At 38.5% G+C, this 20,655-nt stretch overlaps 1 protein-coding gene across 3 annotated transcripts; it reads left to right on the forward strand.

Moving 5' to 3' along the window:
* The first annotated feature begins 4,951 nt into the window (after nucleotides 1–4,951).
* Nucleotides 4,952–20,655, forward strand: LOC108556337 (teneurin-m). 3 transcript variants are annotated; one of them, XM_017912408.1, is made up of 15 exons: nucleotides 4,952–5,123; nucleotides 8,442–8,723; nucleotides 8,788–8,940; nucleotides 10,552–10,829; nucleotides 10,896–11,112; nucleotides 11,250–11,444; nucleotides 11,595–11,804; nucleotides 11,860–12,195; nucleotides 12,252–12,459; nucleotides 12,974–13,000; nucleotides 13,296–14,098; nucleotides 14,171–14,420; nucleotides 14,492–16,517; nucleotides 16,585–18,345; nucleotides 18,407–20,655. In XM_017912408.1, the coding sequence occupies exons 1-15, from the start codon at nucleotides 5,003–5,005 to the stop codon at nucleotides 19,145–19,147; spliced, it is 7,608 nt and encodes a 2,535-aa protein (XP_017767897.1). In that variant the 5' UTR covers nucleotides 4,952–5,002; the 3' UTR covers nucleotides 19,148–20,655. The 3 variants fall into 3 exon arrangements, with proteins under 3 accessions (XP_017767897.1, XP_017767898.1, XP_017767896.1); XM_017912409.1 differs by lacking the exon at nucleotides 4,952–5,123 and adding an exon at nucleotides 5,175–5,583; XM_017912407.1 differs by lacking the exons at nucleotides 4,952–5,123; nucleotides 8,442–8,723; nucleotides 8,788–8,940; nucleotides 12,974–13,000 and adding an exon at nucleotides 8,947–10,353.

Here is a 20,655-nt window from a genome sequence, read left to right on the forward strand (position 1 = left end):
TTTATATTTTCTTTAATGATATTTAAATATTTCTAATATATTATGTTTTTTTTGGCCAAACATTGAATTTAATTGAAATTCTCGGATTCTACAAATAAGAGCATTAATTTTAATTATAAGAAATTTGGTTTTATCCTTACATTTCATTGATTTTCACGAATATTATAAAAGATTTATTATACATCAAGAATGCAAATCAAAGCAGATTAAAAGATTTATATTTAAGCGATTTCGTATAAAAATTTCAAGAAATTTCATAATTTTATCTTAAAAAAATTAAACAAAAATTTGTAAATTAATAAATTAAACTTTTTCTCGATAAATTTCCCGATTATTAAGAGAGTTTGTAAAAATTCGAAGTATATAAATAAATTTTGTAATAAATTATTATTTAAGTGATTTTCATCATTTTTATATGAAACTTCAAAAAAAAAATATCTAATGGAAATGGAATGGAAAAATTATAAACATTTAGTATGCAAATTTAATTAGAATCTATAGGAATTGATGAGTGTTTATGTGACTTTAAGCGAAATTAAAAAGAAAATCTAATTATATTAATGGGAATAATTATTTTTCTCGTATACTTTCAGAAATGAAATAAACATAAAATATTCTTCTTAAAGCTCAAATTATAATTTTTCTTTAGTTATTTTACATATGTGTAATAATAATGTTGATTTATGAGTCAATTACAATATTGCCTTCCTTTTTTTATATATAATATATAAATACGTCAGAACAAGCCGGAGGCCAATTCGGAATTTGCATAACCTTTGACTCGGAGGACATTTAAACAAAGCTGATTTCCATCAACCCTCCAAAAAAGAAACGAAACATCCAATATTTATTTAATTCGATTTATATACTGGGGTGGAAAACAGAAAATGGAAGAAAATGAGATAAAAAACAAGAATGAGAAAGACTGAATTTTCTGCACACGCGGAAATATTTATTTTACTTGGATTTACTACCCTCGGCGTCGGTCCACATACACATATGGAACGGTGGGGCAGTGGGGGGTAGTCCTATGCAAACACTTCGCGCAGGACTAATCTCTTACATAACAAATAACCTGTTTTAGGAATGTGTTTTTCTTTCCTGACTGGGGTGGAATAGGGGTTAAAGGGGGGAGTGAACAAGAGGAGATGGAGAAGAACCGTTCGTTCTTCGCCTTCTGCTAAAAAGATCACGTATTCATGTACCTAGCACTAATGATGGGAACCACGGCCCTGGAACAACAACAACAACAACAACAACAAGAGTAGAAGCAACAACGAAAAACACGTAACGCTAATCGAGTTTCGGGAAAACGTCCTGCCATAATTAATTTCCTATAGATGAGATGAGAAAAGGCCGACTCTGTATTATATAAATGTGTGCGTATACCCATATATATAAGTGTGTATATATATATATATTATACAATTATATTCCCCACCGGCGTCGTCGCACGGGATTCCGGTTTTCTCGAGCGGCGAGAGCGTAATTTCATACCAAAAACAGAGCCGCTCTAATCGCCTAAACATATGTTTAGTATAATTCGCGTCGCTCGTTAATTACGCATTTTCCCACAGAATTTCGTTCGCGAATCGAAGGGCAATCCCGAAACGCTTCTTTTGGTTGTAAACAATCTCGGCTCCGTCCGTCGCTTCCGCCCCAAACGATGCGTAACCCTTGGATTGCATTAATTGTAACTGTTCATGACTTCTCTCGTACATTTCTTTTTCTCTCCTTCAACTTCTTCCAATCTTCGCTTTGAAGAATGTCTCCATAAATATTTTAGATAATCATTTTTGTACAGGCAAAGTATAAAGAAGTAGGCTCATCCCATCCACTAGAAACCATTAATTAAAGAACTATTTTTTTTTTCGATAACCTTCGAAGTTGTAATTTCTTGAGGCTTCAACGTAATTTCAACACATGTCATTTATTCGAACTTTCTATATAATTATTCGTTGACGAAAATATGTTTAAATAGTTTAAATTATTGCATAAAATCATATAGAAAATAATTATGTTAGTGATGTAAATAGTTATGTTAAGTATTATACTTTTATTAATAATTCTAATGAAAATATACAAGACATTTTTTATATAATCATTGCGAAAAATACTTGCCTTTAATTGTTCATTACTTTGATTAAAAAGTATATGGAAATAGTTTAATTATTGCATAAAATGATATTAAAAATCATTATTTTAGGCTTAATTTATATACAGTTTAGTAAATATTTCAATTTATAAACTTGTCCAGAAAAACTATTTAACTTTAATAATTCTCAGAAAAATAAAGGAATTTAATGCGTATTTCTAATATACTCATTCAATGAAAATACAAGAAATTTCATATAATCATTGCGAACAACAGTTTTCTTCAATTGTTTATATAAATATAGTGAACAAATGATAAATATAAGAATTTATGATATTTCATTGAATATCAACAAAAATTTGTGAAACAATTCATTAAATAAACAAATTTTTATATATGATTACATCGTAACTATTCATTTATGGAATTAACTTAATACTAAACCTACCACGGTCAATTTGACTTTTTTCAAACTTTTGTACAACTTTCCCATATTTGTGTATAATTAATAGAAATTATATAAAAATAAATTAGAATCGTCAATTTATGGAAGTTCAGTAACAAATTGACTATTATTTAGATTAAATTATAGAACAATAACCTTTTTAAGGTCAATCTGACCGGTCACGGTAGGTTTAGTGTTAATCACTTGTTAATTGAAATTACTCAAAAAGTTAATGTTATATTAAAATTGATATTTTTGTAATTTGCTCAGGAGTAATCATGTAAGAAAAATAATTGTAGTCAGAATGTGCATAATTCATATTTGCTTTTCTACATAATCCACGTATATTTTCTTTTAGAAAATTAGTTCGTAAGATTGTTGTTATTACAACTGGGAAACTGAAAATTCTGTCCTATTGTTTGGATGATTATTGTGGACCGCTTGCAACGTTTCCTTTCCTTATTATTCTTTCCTCTTCATTATTATTTTTTTCTTCTTTTCTCTTCCTTCGGAAGAGATTGAATATTTAAGTGAGGAAAATTAAAGTACAAATACATTATTACTTCGGAACGGAATGCGTCACGTGATGGCAATTTTGCGAAAGAATAAAAATTTACCTATTCCCTTTAATGCTCCAATTTTCTCATGCTCGCACACAATGCAAATACACATGGAGGATGTAAATTTTTTAAAGCGATTCGATCTGTACGAGCAATAATTTGTTACCATTAACAATTTTCTATTCCTTTGAAAATGCTTTAAAGTTAAGAAAAATTTGGATGGGAAAAATTTAAGAAATTAATAATTTGTTATTGAATATTTCTATAGTTAAAGTTAATCTTGGATTTTGAATTTGTTTAGTATAATAAAGTTAATAAAGAAAATTGCAAAAAAAATAAATATTAATTGAATATATTGAAATAATTTTAGTCTTCATTATAAGCTGATTAAAAAGTAATAATAGAACAAAACATTTACAAAACATAAACTGATGAAAAAAGAAGAGAAAAATATTTATGTATCATCAAATTAATTCTAATCTGAATGAATGAGTCACGAATACAAATCGAATATTATTAAGTATATTTTTTATACCCATTTATTACTGCATTGATTCGTATGAATCATTCTATTAAATAACTTGTTCTTGCATACATCAATTTGTTGTCTCAACACTTTCTACTTTTAACATAATATTTAATAGCGAACGTTTCGAAGAATGTCGACTTTAAGATTTTGACTCACGTTTACAAAAAAAAACTGCATCAAAACATATCCAAATCGTTCGTAAATTTAGTATAAAAACATTTTATATAATAAAACTGACTTCCTGAATGAACTTTCCTAATCTTATTCAGAATGGTATAAATCATGAATCATAGTGTAAATATATAAAATGCAATTCCGGCTGTTTATAAACTAAGTCTAAGTTATTTTATAATGAAATTTTCTAATTTGAAACTCAAAAATTATTTTATTTTCTTTTTGATATTAAACATAATTTTAGTTGTTTTTATTTATAATACTAAATTAATAGATAAAATCATATAGAAAATAATTATGTTAATGTTGTAAATAGTTATGTTAAGTATTATACTTTTATTAATAATTCGTAAAATAAATAACGTAAAATTCGTACTTTTTCACGAAAGTTCAATTAACAATTTTGAATTTATTTTAGTTAATAATTCTAATGAAAATATACAAGAAATTTCATTTAATCATTGAGAACAATAGTTTTTTTCAACTGTTTATATAAATATAGTGAACAACTGATAAATATAAGAAATTATGATATTTCATTGAATATCAACAAAATTTTGTGAAATTATTCATTAAATTCAATAAATAATTTTTTTATATATGATTACGTCATAACTAAATTAATTAAATGCATAAATTTGTTATTGAAAATGATTCAATTTGTTCTAGTTTTTACAAACATTAATTTGTATATATTTTGGGTTTGTTTGTGTTTAGACTAATTAATTTAACAAATAGTCTAGTTGAGTAATGAAAAAAGTATCGTTCAAACACGTTTAAGTCATAAAATATTAACTTTAATTGCTTTCCACAAGGGTTGTTACATTTGTGTGTAAGTTTGTATAATAATTTAGAGGTGGAATTCTGAAGTGTGTGTGAGAATTATATATAAAAAAAAGGGCTTGGAATTTGTAACGAATTTTCTAAAAGTAAACACGTTCCAGTCCCTTGGCTTTACGTAATTGGATTATAGATACACGTAACAGTTGCGTCTAATCCTTTTTTTTTTTTTTTTTTGTTAATTTTATTATTCAGAAATCGATGAGACGTATAAGTAATTTCATTGTTCGTCCCTTCTTTAATTCTAAATCTTTGGATTTGGTCCTCAATTCATTTGGTTTTCTTTCTTGTTTTTCATTGCAGGATGTCTATTAGACAACGCCACTCGACCGCCAGATGTGCCCCCTAGAAATCCAACAATGAGTCGTCTTAACGGGCGGTTGGCAAGTGCTCCACCCTCCGACCCTAGTCAAGATTTCGAACCCTCCTGTCTTGTCAGGACACCTTCAGGAAATGTGTATATACCGACGGGCACACTGAGTAAGTTCAGATCGGCTTCTTCTTTTCCCTTTTCAGCCAGTCGAGTCGCGTCTCTCGTACAGTGCGCATCGCATCGCAGTCACAGCTCTCATACCTAGCGCGCATCGAAGCCCTAGTCATCCATACTAGTACTACTACCACCACCACCCAGAATACACAGCCACAACCAAAATGCTATCCGAAGCGCGCCCTTCGCGACCCTAGCTAGATGTGTTCGATCAACTCGCGTTTATTTATTTATTTATTTTTTTAAATTTATCTACAAGTTTTGTGCGTTCTCTGTGTCTTTAATGTGATCTTCTACGTGCACGCGCCCTACACTCTCCTTCATTTTTGGGATTACCTATTATGGCCTTTTTCAATGGGAATTGCGAGGAAAACTATTACAGCTCCAATCACGTACACCACGATCACATGTACGAACATGTGCAGTACAAATTTTCGGAATTGCACAACAAAGGTACGTCGCGAGTTCTCCAATAAATCGCCGAAGAAGTTGCGTAACTTGACAATAAATTCTTGCATCCATCAGCGAAAATCACAAAAAAAAAATCGACGTTCTGCACTCAGTAAATATCAACATCCGATTTAGCAATTATTTATTTCATCAATTATTTTGTAACGAATTTACAATTAGAAAAATTAAACTGTTTTGTGTGTATGAAATTAACTCGAAATAAGCAGTTAAAAACAACAATACGTCTCTCTATCGCAATTTTATTTACTCGTAGTCTATTTACTCTTTCTCTCCGTTCATTAAATAGAAATTAGTGTACATGAACAACAACAACAAACGCTGCAATTTAAACGTAATATTATTAAGAAAATATTACTGTTTCCATCGAAATTACTACACAAACGGGTTCAAGTTTTAATCCAATTTATATACTTTTGACGAAACAGAACTTGGAAAAATTTACAAAATGAAATTAATAAATTAGAAACAATAGAAATATCTATTATATATTTGAGTTTAATCATATTTTAACAAAAAAAAAATGAGATTTTTTAACAAATGTATTAAAATGTAAAAAAAAAACTTTTTTTACTCTTTAATTTACTTAATTAATAAATATGTGTATTGAAATAATAAGGAAATCAGTTGTGTAATTTGAAAATAATGTTACGGAATACACCTACATAAACTTTGTATAATATATTACACTTTGTTCTCATTCTCTACGTAATTTATTTAAAAAATGTCGATATTCGAATGATTTAATAGTTTCGAACAAATAATAATTAAGTTTTTGTAATTCCTGAATACAATAGGAATTCGAAAATTAAATAACTTTTTTTGGAACTTGAAGATAATACGACACTTCGGTTTGTTTCTTTCTAAAGAATGAAACATGTTTATAAATCTTTTTTGGAATAGTGCTGTAAACATTTACCATTCGGCGTGGAACGTAAATAAACACGTTTAATTCATAAAAGAAAGAAAATATGAGAGAATGATTAATTCTAAGGATAATCACGTTTTCTGTGAAGTATTTTATACATACAAATAAATCAATGAAAAATTGTATCAAAGACATTGAAATTAATTTCAATAAATTAATTTTTATGACCCAATTTCACAATAATTGAAACTGGGAAGATGAAAATACTTTTTAAGTAGAAAAGAATTGAAATTTATTACACAATGTATAAACGTCTTAAGGGATTCGAATACACATAAATAATAGTAATTAATTAAACTATAAATCAATTTATTTGGTTGATTTAATGGTTAAATAAGTTTAAAATAAAACTAGTTTCTCCTTTAAGTACTAATGTCCATGAAACAAGCTGCGTTATATTTACTTCTGCGTTATATAGTTGGGTTATATAACTGTAAAGAAACATATTTATAGAAGAAGGGGAGTAAAGTAATAGTTGTGGTGGATTCGCTTGGCTTTATTGTAGCAATAAACGCGTTTCAACGACATGCAAATCGAATCAATCAGAAAGTAATGTGTTTATAAACGAGCTGCAATAATATTTTAATTCAGATTAAAATATACACGTTCTCTCTTCTCTAATTTAACCAATTGAAATTATTTCATCATATTTCATTACGTGAAAGCAGTTATTTCAAACTCATTTATTACTTTAATCATTGAATACACACATACAGAAAATAAGGAATTGCAATAGAAGAAAAATGTGATTATCTAAATCAAACATGGCAAAATTTTGGTTGATAAGAGAATTGTTCGTTATCGTAGGATTTCTGTAAGTTGATCCCTTATGTAAACAACGCTAATAATAATTGCATATTGGAAAACTAAACACGGTTTCGGCCCAAGTGGCTTAAACACAGATAATGCTCTCATATTTATTTTTGGTGAGTGAAATAGAGAGAAAATACGGGTTGAGTGCTTGAGACGTCTATCAGCGTTTTAATAAAACTAAAAGTACTTAAAAGTAAAAGCTTTTATCTGGAAATAGACACTTTGCCGCTCTCTGCTCTCCAGATTTCAATTTATTCTTGATTTATTTTAGAGCTTCTTACATTGTATCTGTGTAGTATTATTATTATTTTTTGTACGCTTTAAGACGTTTTCACTTAAACTAATTAAAATAAGTGCAAAATTAATAAGATATTTTGTGTTCAACTTAATTCCAATTGGATTTTTTTTCTATTGTAAATTGAAAATAATATTTATTACAATAAGAAACATGGGATATTGAACAATTGTTAATATTTGTGTGTAAGATGGATTTTGCATGTCGTTGAAACTTCTTACATTGTATCTGTGTAGTATTATTATTTTTGTACGCTTTAAGACGTTTTCACTTAAACTAATTAAAATAAGTGCTAATCTTATTAATTTTGTGTTCAACTTAATTCCAATTGGATTTTTTCTATTGTAAATTTAAAATAATATTTATTACAATAAGAAACATGGGATATTGAACAATTGTTAATATTTGTGTGTAAGATGGATTTTGTTGTTTATTGAATTTTTGGTCGATTTTAGTTTTTGCATTGAATCCAAATAAGTTACAATAACTAATCGGACAATGGATTCGTTAGTTTCGTGTTCCTTTTATGAGATTTGTGCCTGAATGGGCGTCGGGGCCTCTTGATTCGAAATGAGCCAGGTACTCGAATTTCTTTTCTTCCCCTTCAACAGATGGCAAAGCCGAAAGAGAGGATCAACCCAACCGTGAATTTACCTTTTCTCTCCTGTACCGCTCTCGTTTTATCCTCATTCTGTTGGAATTTCAAGGAAAATAACTCTGAGTGTGTGTCAAAAGTGGAAGCTGCGATTTCTATCTTTACGCGTCGATTCTATCTGGAAATGTAATTATTTGTTTGTTTGCTTGCAGATCATCCGAAGAATGCAACCATGGATTACAAATCAAACTCATCGTGTAGTAGTCCCTCTAAGGACATGAAGAACGCCGAGAGGTGCGGTCTGCCCTACGGCACCCCCGTTCCGGTCCTGCCCGTCCGCAATAACTTACGTCGCCCAAATTCGAGCCACTTCCCACAGCCCAGCCGTTTCCATTTCAGGAAGGGTTTGGCCTCGAAATGCACCTGGAAGTGCACGGCGATCGTCTCCATAACTTTGTCGGTGTTGCTCGCCGCTGTGCTCTCCTTTATCTTCGGTAAGTCATCTTCATCATTGTACCTCTTGAATGGTGTATGAACGTTTGGTATGTTTGTTTGCAGCATCGAGCCTCATCAACTGGTCCTATCAGAATAACAAGGCCTGCACCGTGCTGGTCGGGGAGAACACCCCGACCGACATCTTGCCGGCCTCGAAGGCGACCACCTCAGAAACGAACCTATCCACTGCCAGCAAACCGCGCCCTTCCTCCGGAGGTAACTATTATAGCGTGCTATCGAGAAAACGTAGAGAGATTAACAGTCCTCCGCATGTGTCTGTGTTATCCGATCCGAACACCTTCGGGTCTCTTGCTAGTCTTAAGATTGATGGTGGTACGCATGCCGGTACATTAGCACCCTTGCATGAATTCTTCCCAAGTAGTAGTACAGAGCCCGTTACTGCCACTGAAGAAACTGAAACAGTGACTAACACCAACGACGATAGCAATACCAGCAATGGTGTCAGCATCAGCACAACAACCCTTGATCCAACGGAGAACTCTGAAGAGGACACCACCGCAATCCCGACGACGACAGCTCAATCGGATATCGATTTGAACTCCTCGTCCTCATCCACTGTAGTTACCACCACGAACGAATCCCTCTCCACGACCGAAACCACCACCGACCTTATTCCCACAACCACCGAATCGGACGATATCCCGTCAACATCCGAATCACCGCCAACACCGGAGATCCTGCAAGATGTCATCGAAATCACCGCCGAAGATGTTAAAGACAAGTCGATCGAGATGGAGACGAACAGCAAATTGGGCGAAAGCCACAGCATGAAACCGTCTCATCTCGAGGGTCCCGAGGTCATCCAGCACGATTTCCCGATCTACTCGTACGGCGGACAGGACGAGATCGAAATAGTCAAGCTTAATCAAAAACAGCACTTATCGACGACGATGAAGTCGAAAATAATGTACAACCATGGCGAGGACGAGATCGTCAAAGTGGAGAACGAAAAGAATTTCCCTAATTACACATCAAAGGAATTAAACGATTCGGAAAAAAAGCCGCCATCAAAGGACGTAATTACATCGAATCACTCGAACGCCAACGTGCAGATCATTCAAATACCGTCGATGAACGCTCAGCCATCGAATGCGAACGCGAAAAGAGTCCTGGTGAATGTCACCATTTCCACCGAATCGGATTCCAATAATCCGTACGCGTCGCAATCAGTCTACGTGCTTTCCGTCTCTGTTCCCACCGATGGCAATTCAGACTCATCACCTGGAATACAAGTGGATAGTCACCAGCAGCAGCAGCAGAAGTTGCAACCTGCAGCGATGATGCACGTGCCGAATGAGTGGGCCAAATCCAACGACATCACCGAAAAGCCGATGGTCGAAGGAGGCGAATGCCAGTGCTCCTGTCCTTGCCTGGAAGATGATAACAATTCCAGAGACAACATCGAGGAAACGTACGATTTGATTGAACAAAACCTAACAGTTTCCAAATTAACGACAGAAAAGGAGATGGAATCTAGCAGCGACCAGTATGAGACTACAACTGTAATTACAGAGGATACCACTTCGTTTAGCACAACCGAAGCAACGGAATACACTTGTCCCCCAGAAGCCTCCTCACAACCACCACCACCCATTCTCATATTAGAAGGTAGGAGTATAACATGGCTCTAATCTCCAGCTCAGTAACACGTTGCATGTCTTTTTAAATTTTTTGTTGCATGCATAATTGTCTGTAGTTTCTTGTACAGTGTTGTTAAATAATAGCTTAATTAATTAATTAAGAGCGCGAGTGGTGCTTGTTAGATCGTTTGTTAACGTTGCGAATCTCTGTGGTGTGTGTGTACAGGAGCGAGAACGTTTCCGGCCCAGTCGTTTCCACCCGATGGGACAACGTTTTCCCAAATATCATTAGGACAACGATTGTCCAAGGAGATCCCTCCGTACGGCTACTGGAACATGCAATTCTACCAATCCGAAGCGGCTTACGTGAAGTTCGACTATAGCATTCCGCGTGGAGCAAGCATAGGTGTATACGCCAGGCGCAACGCTTTACCCACTCACACACAATACCACATACTGGAGGTCTTGAGCGGGTTTAAAGCTCGAATGTCGAGGGCCTCGCACGTAAGTCTCTCATCTCCGCATTCCTCACTATCTGTATATTTAACTGGCTCTTTAACTCGAGAGCAGTCTTCTGTGAAGAAGGAGGTGACGCACTACATGGAGCAAGGACACTGGTTCCTGTCCCTCTACAACGATGACGGTGATCCGCAGGAGGTGGCCTTCATCGCCGCCGTCGCCGACGATATGACCCACAACTGCCCGAACGGATGCAGCGGAAAGGGTGAATGCCTTATGGGTCATTGCCAATGTAACCCAGGATTCGGCGGAGACGATTGCAGCGAGAGTAAGTTTTAGTGGAAATCGATAGTAAAGGGGGATGACGTAAAAAAAAAACTTAAATCAATAGTGTTAACCGCTTAACTAATCGCTTCTCTTCCAAATTAAATCGTAATAGCATGTTGAATGACCTTTCCTTGTTAGGTGTATGTCCGGTGCTGTGCAGCCAACGAGGAGAGTACATCAACGGCGAGTGTCAATGCAATCCAGGCTGGAAGGGCAAAGAGTGCTCCCTCAGACACGACGAATGCGAAGTACCAGATTGCAATGGACACGGTCATTGTTCCAACGGAAAGTGTTCTTGCGTGCGCGGTTACAAGGGCAAATTCTGCGAAGAGGGTAAGGATCTGAGGGAAAAGAAAATGATGATGAAAAAAAAAAGAAAACAATCTGCTTCCATCTGTTCGCTTATTATCGTTGGCGCTATCAAAACTATTAGTTTAGTTAATAATATGCATTTGCTAAACCTGTTTCCTTTTCCTTATTTAGTCGACTGCCCGCATCCCAACTGCAGAGGCCACGGTTATTGCGTCGAAGGTACTTGCATATGCAAAAAGGGTTGGAAGGGCGTTGATTGCGGCCAAATGGATAAAGACGCCCTCCAGTGTCTGCCAGATTGCTCGGGTCATGGGACATTCGACCTGGACACCCAAACCTGCACCTGCGAACCCAGATGGTCCGGAGAGGATTGCTCCAGAGGTAAAGTATCTCAATATTAAAATGAACTTCTTTATTAAATAATCGGATCGTTTAGAACTGTGCGATTTGGATTGCGGCAACCACGGACATTGCGTTTCCGATGCCTGCCAATGCGATCAAGGCTGGGGCGGCGAGTCTTGCAATTTGAAGCTCTGCGACCCCAGATGTAACGAGCACGGTCAATGCAAGAACGGCACTTGTCTCTGCGTTACTGGATGGAACGGTAAGCATTGCACGATGGAAGGATGTCCGAACAGTTGTTCCAACCATGGTCAATGTCGCTTCAACGCGGACAACGCCTGGGAATGCAGATGCGAGAACGGCTGGGATGGCCCAGACTGCAACGTCCTCCTCGAACAGAACTGCAACGATGGCCGGGATAACGATAAAGGTAATTCCGCTGCGTGGACTCGTCTCAAGAACACATGATCTAATTAATATTTGCAGATGGTTTGGTGGATTGCGAGGATCCGGAGTGCTGCTCCAACCGTCTGTGCAAGAACAGCCAGCTGTGCGTCTCCGCTCCGAAACCCATCGACATTCTGCTCAGGAAACAGCCGCCAGCGATCACAGCTTCCTTCTTCGAACGCATGAAGTTCCTAATCGACGAAGGCAGTCTCCAAAATTACGCTCGCCAAGAAACATTCAACGAAAGGTACTACATTTCTCTATTACATCCCTGTTTTTTTTTTTAACCCTCAACGAATATCGTTTTTTACTTACAAACATATTTACTATGTTTGTAATTTTTATTAATATTCGGTGATTCCGATTTAAATGTTGTTGGTTTTTTTGTGTTTTTTTTTTTGATGTTCATCTATGTACGATACAAATTTTAATCATAGATGCATTGTTGTGCCCCATGTCGAACACTTGTCCCATTTGTTGTCTTTATTTTCTTTTAGTATGTGACGTGTTTAACAACCACCATTTGTTTCTCTTTCTTCTCTCTTTATATATATATATATATTTCTATCTTTTCTATGTGTATTTTCCCTCATTTCTTTTTTTTTATTGAAGCTTCAATTTCACGCAAACAATTTTCCAAAATTTATACGATTCGATAGTATTTTTGAAAATCATCGGAAAATCATTTTTTCTCTTTTTACAATACTCTAATGCGAAATTTGCTAACGTTAAGCTTTCTTATTTATTGCTGCTACTCTCAGTGTATTCTGGAATCACTTCAACACAAGGTAAGGTTCAGTAATGCACAGAATTTTAATAAAACAGAAATAATAATAATAAATAAAAAAAAAACACGAAAAGAAATACGAAGATTATAATTGATCTATTGAAGTAATTCTATTGTTACTACCATTACGTGTCATGTTTGTGCCTGGTTTCTTTTCTTTTATATCCACTTGTGTTTGTCAATACGTTTATTTTGGCTTAATCTCTGTTGTTTGGTAATTCTGTAGTTTGTCTTTAACGTAACGTGTGTGTGCCTGTCTTTCCATGCTGTGTATTAACGTAAAGTTTGTTCTTTAGCCGCTCCGCTGTTGTTCGTGGTAGAGTTATTACTCAAATGGGAATGGGCTTGATGGGAGTGCGAGTGAGTACAAGCACTCCTTTGGAAGGATTCACTTTGACCAGAGACGATGGATGGTTTGATTTGCTGGTGAACGGAGGTGGAGCTGTGACGCTGCAATTCGGAAGATCACCGTTCAGACCTCAATCTCATATCGTTTTGGTACCATGGAACGAGGTGGTGATCATCGATGATGTTATGATGACTACGGGAGAGGAGAAATCGATGATGGGAATTCCGCAACCTTGCGGCGCCCACGACTTTGACACTATGAAACCGGTGGTATTAGCTACGTGGAAGCACGGCTTCCAAGGCGCCTGTCCAGACAAGAGCGCGATCTTGGCAGAATCTCAGGTCGTTCAAGAGAGCATGCAGATCCCTGGCACCGGCCTGAATCTGGTGTATCATAGTTCTCGAGCGGCAGGATACTTGTCGACGATACAACTGCAATTAACCCCGGAGACTATCCCGACTGCCCTGAATTTGATCCACCTCAGAATAACCATCGAGGGCATTCTCTTTGAGAAAACCTTTGAAGCGGATCCGGTTATAAAGTTCACGTACGCCTGGAACAGACTGAACGTGTACAGGCAAAGGGTGTACGGAGTGACCACGGCCATTGTCAAAGTTGGCTACCAATACACGGATTGTAAGGACATTATTTGGGACGTGCAGACCACTAAATTGAGTGGACACGATATGAGCATTTCGGAGGTCGGCGGTTGGAATTTGGATATCCATCACAGATACAATTTCCACGAAGGTACGTGTCGAGTGATTGAAAATTAAACTTAGTTTGCAGCTTTGCTAAATTTCGAGCGTTATTATTTTCCAGGAATTCTGCAGAAGGGCGACGGCTCGAACATCTACTTGAAGCATAAGCCGCGAGTGATATTAACAACTATGGGCGATGGTCACCAGAGACCACTCGAATGCCAGGACTGCGAAGGACAGGCCAATAAACAAAGGTTATTGGCTCCTGTTGCCTTGGCCACCGCTCCGGATGGCTCCATTTTCGTCGGCGACTTCAATCTCGTGAGGAAAATCCTAACCGATGGAACTGTTAAAACGGTCGTCCGTTTGAAGTAAGTTATTTGCAAATCACAGACTCGATTGATTTACTAAGCTTGTGCTTGTTTTACTACAATTCCTTTAGTGCTACGAGAGTGTCTTATCGCTACCACATGGCTCTCAGTCCTTTGGATGGAACGCTTTATATCTCAGACCCGGAGTCGCATCAAATTATACGAGTGAGGAATACTGAAGAGTACGGTGATCCAGAAAGGAATTGGGAAACGGTCGTTGGGTCTGGTGAACGTTGTTTGCCTGGAGATGAGGCGCACTGCGGCGATGGTGCTTTGGCCAGAGACGCTAAATTGGCTTATCCTAAAGGCGTTGCCGTCTCCAATGATAACGTACTGTATTTCGCCGATGGAACAAACATCAGGATGGTGGATCGAGATGGAATCGTGACTACTGTTATCGGTAACCATATGCACAAGTCGCATTGGAAACCGATTCCGTGCGAAGGAACTCTGAACATCGAGGAAGTGCATCTGAGATGGCCCACGGAACTTGCCATCAACCCCATCGATAATTCCCTGCACATCATCGACGACCATATGATCCTCCAGTTGACTTCCGATGGAAGAGTGAAGGTTGTTGCGGGAAGACCTCTGCACTGCGCTTCGCCCGCTTCTGGATACGACATCGAGCTTGCCACCCATGCGACTTTGGTAATGCCTCAGAGCATCACCTTCAGCGCTGGAGGAGATTTGTACGTAGCCGAGAGCGATTCGCAGAGGATCAATCGCATCCGTGTGATTGGTACGGACGGGAAAATAGCTCCGTACGCTGGCGCCGAATCGAAGTGCAATTGCCTGGAGCGCGGCTGCGATTGCTACGAGGCCGACCATTACCTGGCCTCCAATTCCAAATTCAACACAATTTCCGCAGTCGCCGTCAGCCCCGACGGGCATGTCCATATCGGTGATCAGGCCAATTACCGGATCCGATCAGTGATGGCCAGCATACCGGACTCCAGCACGTCCAGGGAATACGAGATATTCTCGCCGGAGACGCAAGAGATCTACATCTTCAATAGATTCGGACAGCACATCGCTACCAAGAACATACTGACCGGAGAGACCAACTACCTCTTCACTTATAACGTGAACACCAGCAACGGAAAACTGAGCACCGTCACCGACGCCGCCGGCAACAAGGTCTTCCTCCTCAGGGACTACTCGAGCCAGGTGAACTCCATCGAGAACACCAAGGGGCAAAAGTGCAGACTGCGGATGTCCAGGATGAGAATGCTGCACGAACTTAGCACTCCAGATAATTACAACGTCACGTTCGATTACCACGGCCCAACAGGATTGCTGAAAACCAAACTGGACAGCAGCGGAAGGAGTTACGTGTACAATTACGACGAATTCGGAAGACTGACTACTGCCGTAACACCAACCGGAAAGGTCATCAGTCTGTCCTTCGATCTGAGCATTAAGGGAGCGACAGTTAAGGTCGGACAGGACAACAAGAAACCGATAAGCATGTTGATTAAGGGATCGAGTGTATCCACGATTGTCGGAGAAGCCGAGCAAAAGATAATTCTATTGGCCGATGGCGGAGTAGAATACACGACCTCCTGGGGGCACATCGTTACAACTGATACCGTTCCATACAGCGTGCTTGCAGAGTTGGACCCGATATTGGGAGAAAGTTATCCGGTTCCAGCTAAGCAAAGATCCGAGCTCGGAGGAGATCTGGCCAACAGATTCGAGTGGAGATACTTCTTGAGACGCGTCCAAAACAAGGGCAAGAACGTTATTCCGAAAGAAGTAGCACAAGTTGGACGCAAGTTACGCGTCAACGGGGACAACCTTTTGACTTTAGAATACGATCGCAATACCGCTTCCGTTTCCGTCTTCATGGATGACCGCGTGGAATTGTTGAACGTTACGTACGATAGAACGGCGAGACCCGTCAAATGGGGACCCAGGAACGGCATCTTCTCTGAAGTCGAATTGGAATACGATAGATTCAGCCGCTTGACCAACTGGAAGTGGGGTGATTTGAGCGAAACCTACGGCTTTGACAGGGCCGGAAGGTTGAACGAAATTAAGTACGGCGATGGTTCTTCGATGATTTACGCCTTCAAGGATATGTTTAGCAGTTTGGTGAGTTTTCACAACAAATTAATTTATTTTTATTTTATTCTATAACAACATAATAATTGTGTTGCAGCCTTTGAAGGTGACTACGCCTCGCGGATCCGATTATTTGCTTCAATACGACGAAGCCGGTGCGCTTCAATCATTGACTACACCCAGAGGACACATTCACACGTTCTCTCTGCAGACGTCCCTTGGATTCTTCAAATACCAATACTTCTCCCCAATGAACCGCCACCCGTACGAGATCATATACAACGACGATGGACAGATACTTGCTAAAGTGTACCCGCATCAGTCGGGACGCGTGGCTTACGTGTACGATTCCACCGGGAAATTGGAAACTAGCCTGGCCGGATTGAGTTCCACACATTATGTGTACCAGGAGACTTCGGGTCTGGTGAAGAATGTGGACATTGTCGAACCGAACTTTGAATTGAAGCAGGAATTCAAGTACCATGCCGGCATATTGAAGGACGAGAAGCTCAAGTTCAACAGCAAGAGCGGCTTGGATAACGCTCATTACAAGTATTCGTACGATGGTAATGCGCGATTGTCCGCCATCGACGTGGACATCAATGGGAAAGAATTGCCGCAGCTTAGGATGAAATTCCATCAGAACTACGGTATCTTGGAAGGAATCAGCGATTTGCGCATCTACAGAAACACCTTCAATAGATCGGTGATGCAAGACAGCGGCAAGCAATTCTTCACGATCACAGAATACGACGATCGCGGCAGGATTAAATCCATTTTGATCAACATCAAATCGTTCGATGTGTTTAGATTGGAAGTGGAATATGATACAAGGAATAGAATTAAAACTCAGAAGTTGCTCGTCGGCAGATCGACTAGTATGGATAGGATTTCTTATAATGCCGATGGGCATGTGCTCGAAGTGGTTGGCTCAAGCAATTGGAAGTACGTGTACGATGAGAACGGCAACATTATCGGTGTTATCAAGGAAAAGGAGAAGATCTCTTTGGGCTACGATAGCGGAGATAGAGTGGTGCAGTACGGAGATGTTGAGTTCAATAACTACGATAATCGCGGTTACGTTGTGAGGAGAGGCGAGCAGAAGTACCGGTACAACTCCAGAGGTCAGCTGATCCACGCCTTCGAAAGAGACAAGTTCCAGACGTGGTACTATTACGACGACAGGGGCCGTCTTATTTCGTGGAACGACGATAAAGGCAACGTGACCCAGTACTTCTACTCGAATCCGAGCACCCCAGATCTCGTGTCGCACGTCCACTTCCCGAAAACCGGCCGCACTTTCCGATTCCTTTACGATCAGAGAGACGTCATCATCACCGTCGAGACCAGCGAGCAAAGATTCTACGTGGCCTCCGATCAGAACGGCTCACCACTCGCCCTCTTCGATATCAACGGTAATTTGATCAAGGAGATGAAACGCACGCCTTTCGGAAGCATCATCATGGACACGAATCCCGATTTCTATTTGCCGGTCGACTTCCACGGCGGCATTCTCGATCCCAACACCAAGTTGGTGTACCTCTCGAAGAGGCTTTACGATCCTGTCGTCGGGCAATGGATGACACCCGCCTGGGAACAGTTGGCCACTAAGCTCACGACGCCGACCGACGTGTTTATATACAGATTCCAAAACAACGACCCCATCAATCCCAAATCGGACGTGAAGTACATGACGGATTTGAACAGCTGGCTGCAGCTCTACGGCTACAACGTGAAGGACATGATGGGTTCGGAATATCTGAATAAGCTTATATACAGACCGCAGGCCGCGGTTATTTCTAGGCAACTGGCGCCAGATTTCGGCGTAATGTCCGGACTGCAATGCATAGTGGAAAAGGTAAATATATTTGGGTGATATATATGTGTATTCATGTATTCATTATTTTGAATCTGTGCAGGTGAACGAAAAGTTCTCGGACTTGGGCTTCGTGCCGAAACCGCTGCTGAAGATGGAGCCGAAAACGAGGAATCTGCTTCCGCGAGTGGCCTACAGGAAGGCCGTGTTCGGGGAAGGTGTGCTTCTCTCAAAGATCAATGGAAGGGCTTTGGTCAGTGTTGTAGAGGGTGTCAACAGTGTAGTGCAAGACGTCGTGACGTCCGTGTTCAACAACTCGTTCTTCTTGGAGATGCACTTCAGCATCCACGATCAGGACGTCTTCTATTTCGTCAAGGACAACGTGCTGAAGATCAAGGATGATCTCGAGGAGTTGAGGAGACTCGGTGGAATGTTCAACGTGTCCACGCACGAGATAACCGAGCACGGTTCGCCCGCTGGAACGGAGCTGAGGCTTCACAATCCAGACGCCGTGGTCATCATCAAATACGGTGCTGATCCAGAGCAAGAGCGACACAGGATCTTGAGGCATGCCCACAAGAGGGCCGTCGAGAGGGCCTGGGAACTGGAGAAGCAGTTGGTCGCCATAGGTTTCCAGGGCCGCGGCGACTGGACCGAAGAGGAGAAGGAAGAGCTGATCTCGCACGGTTACGTCGACGGTTACGAAGGCATCGACATCCACAGCATCCACAAGTATCCGCAATTGGCGGACGATCCCGGAAACGTGGCCTTCCAAAGGGACACGAAGCGCAAACGGCGGAAGAGCGGCCAGAGGAAGGGCCGAATACATAGACACGAATCGTGATTTCCCCGAGACGCGCAAACAAAAATCGACCCCTTTGGGATTTTAAAAGAAAACGTGCCATAACAAAACGAAAACGAGAAAGAAAAGCGGAAACAAACGTAAGAAAACCGACATCAAAAAAGAAAACCCAAAAATCCTAGTCGTTCTTTAAAGTACATAAACGTAATTATTTAAAAAAAAAACAAAAAAGACTCTATGAGAAAAATATGAAATATTTTTTAATATTAAATATGATGAAAGAAAACGGAAAGGGCAGTAGTAACTTTACGTGGCAATATTTTTAAAAAAAAGAATTCGATGATGTGTAAAGAGAAGAGTTTGAAAGAGTGAACAAAAAAAAAAACAAGAAAGATATAATAATATAATAAGAATTAATTATATTTAATACTACTACTACTACGAAAAAACCTGTCCAATTGAAATGCCTCTACATGGAGCAAACGAAGAGGGCCTATATCTATCAAAAAACAAAACAAAATACACATTGTAAACACAGGGTGTGATGAATTCAAAAGAGGAAACATACAATTTCAACGTACGATTAACGTCTACAATGTAGAAACTGCACATAATTTATAATGTATAAGTATAGAGCGTAATATATATATATATATTAAATAAGGATGTACATAATATCAGAAGGAAAAAAAGAAGAAGCTTTTTATATGGATATTATTAACAAATTCGAATAGTGATTTTTCTTACTTGGAACGCCGCCGTCGACGTCCTTTCTTTTCTCCGGGCTTTTTTTTTTAACAGTAAATGTTTATTTGTGATAGAACTGTGCGACAGAATGAGGAAAGAAACGTAGCGAAAATAGACTAACATATATAAACTGAATGCATTGGGCCACGTGTCGATATCACTTTAGGACCGACTGACGATGATGTTAAATTGCTACCTTAGAATTTATTATTAAATATATAAATATATATATATAAAGCAAAATATATAAATATGAAGATATTTTAGTCCATAGATGTATATATTATTATGGTATGGAAAAGGAAAAAAGAAAGGAAAAAACACATAGAAAGGATGCGAGAGGAAAGAAGAAGCTAAAAGGAGAATAACGAAACTTCCTGTAATAATAATAATCGACGATTATTATTCTCTTATTATTGTTGTTCCGATTACCACCACCACCATCATCGATATCATATAATTAACGTAACTATTATCAATTCTATCCTTGGAGTGATTACGTTTTGTTTCATTTTGTTTCCTGTCGTAAGTGATTCTGGGTGCTTGTATTTCCATTACTTGGGTAGTTTTCGGACTTAACTGTGTATGTATTTAACATTGGTCCATTAATCATTAGAATAGCGTACTATATTTCATGAATAATAACGTTATAATAATACCTACTTATTATATTATACATATTTAAACAAAACGAAAAGAGAAACGAGAAAAGATGATCCTAATAGACACACATACACCGAGTTTACGAGTCACTCCATTCCACGCCATTTGTACGCCATAGTTCTCATATAATATTGAAAAAA

The sequence above is a fragment of the Nicrophorus vespilloides genome, unplaced genomic scaffold (genome assembly GCF_001412225.1).
Source record: "Nicrophorus vespilloides isolate i.1.1-1 unplaced genomic scaffold, Nicve_v1.0, whole genome shotgun sequence".
NCBI lineage: Eukaryota > Metazoa > Arthropoda > Insecta > Coleoptera > Silphidae > Nicrophorus > Nicrophorus vespilloides.

What these genes read in the sequence shown, in the direction of transcription:
- LOC108556337 (XM_017912407.1), top strand. Translation starts at nt 9,477, where the DNA reads ATGGAGACGAACAGCAAATTGGGCGAAAGCCACAGCATGAAACCGTCT. An exon ending in ACCCATTCTCATATTAGAAG is followed by an intron (nt 10,354 to 10,551) that starts GTAGGAGTATAA and finishes GTGTGTGTACAG; the next exon opens with GAGCGAGAACGTTTCCGGCC. An exon ending in CAAGAAACATTCAACGAAAG is followed by an intron (nt 12,460 to 13,295) that starts GTACTACATTTC and finishes TTTGTTCTTTAG; the next exon opens with CCGCTCCGCTGTTGTTCGTG.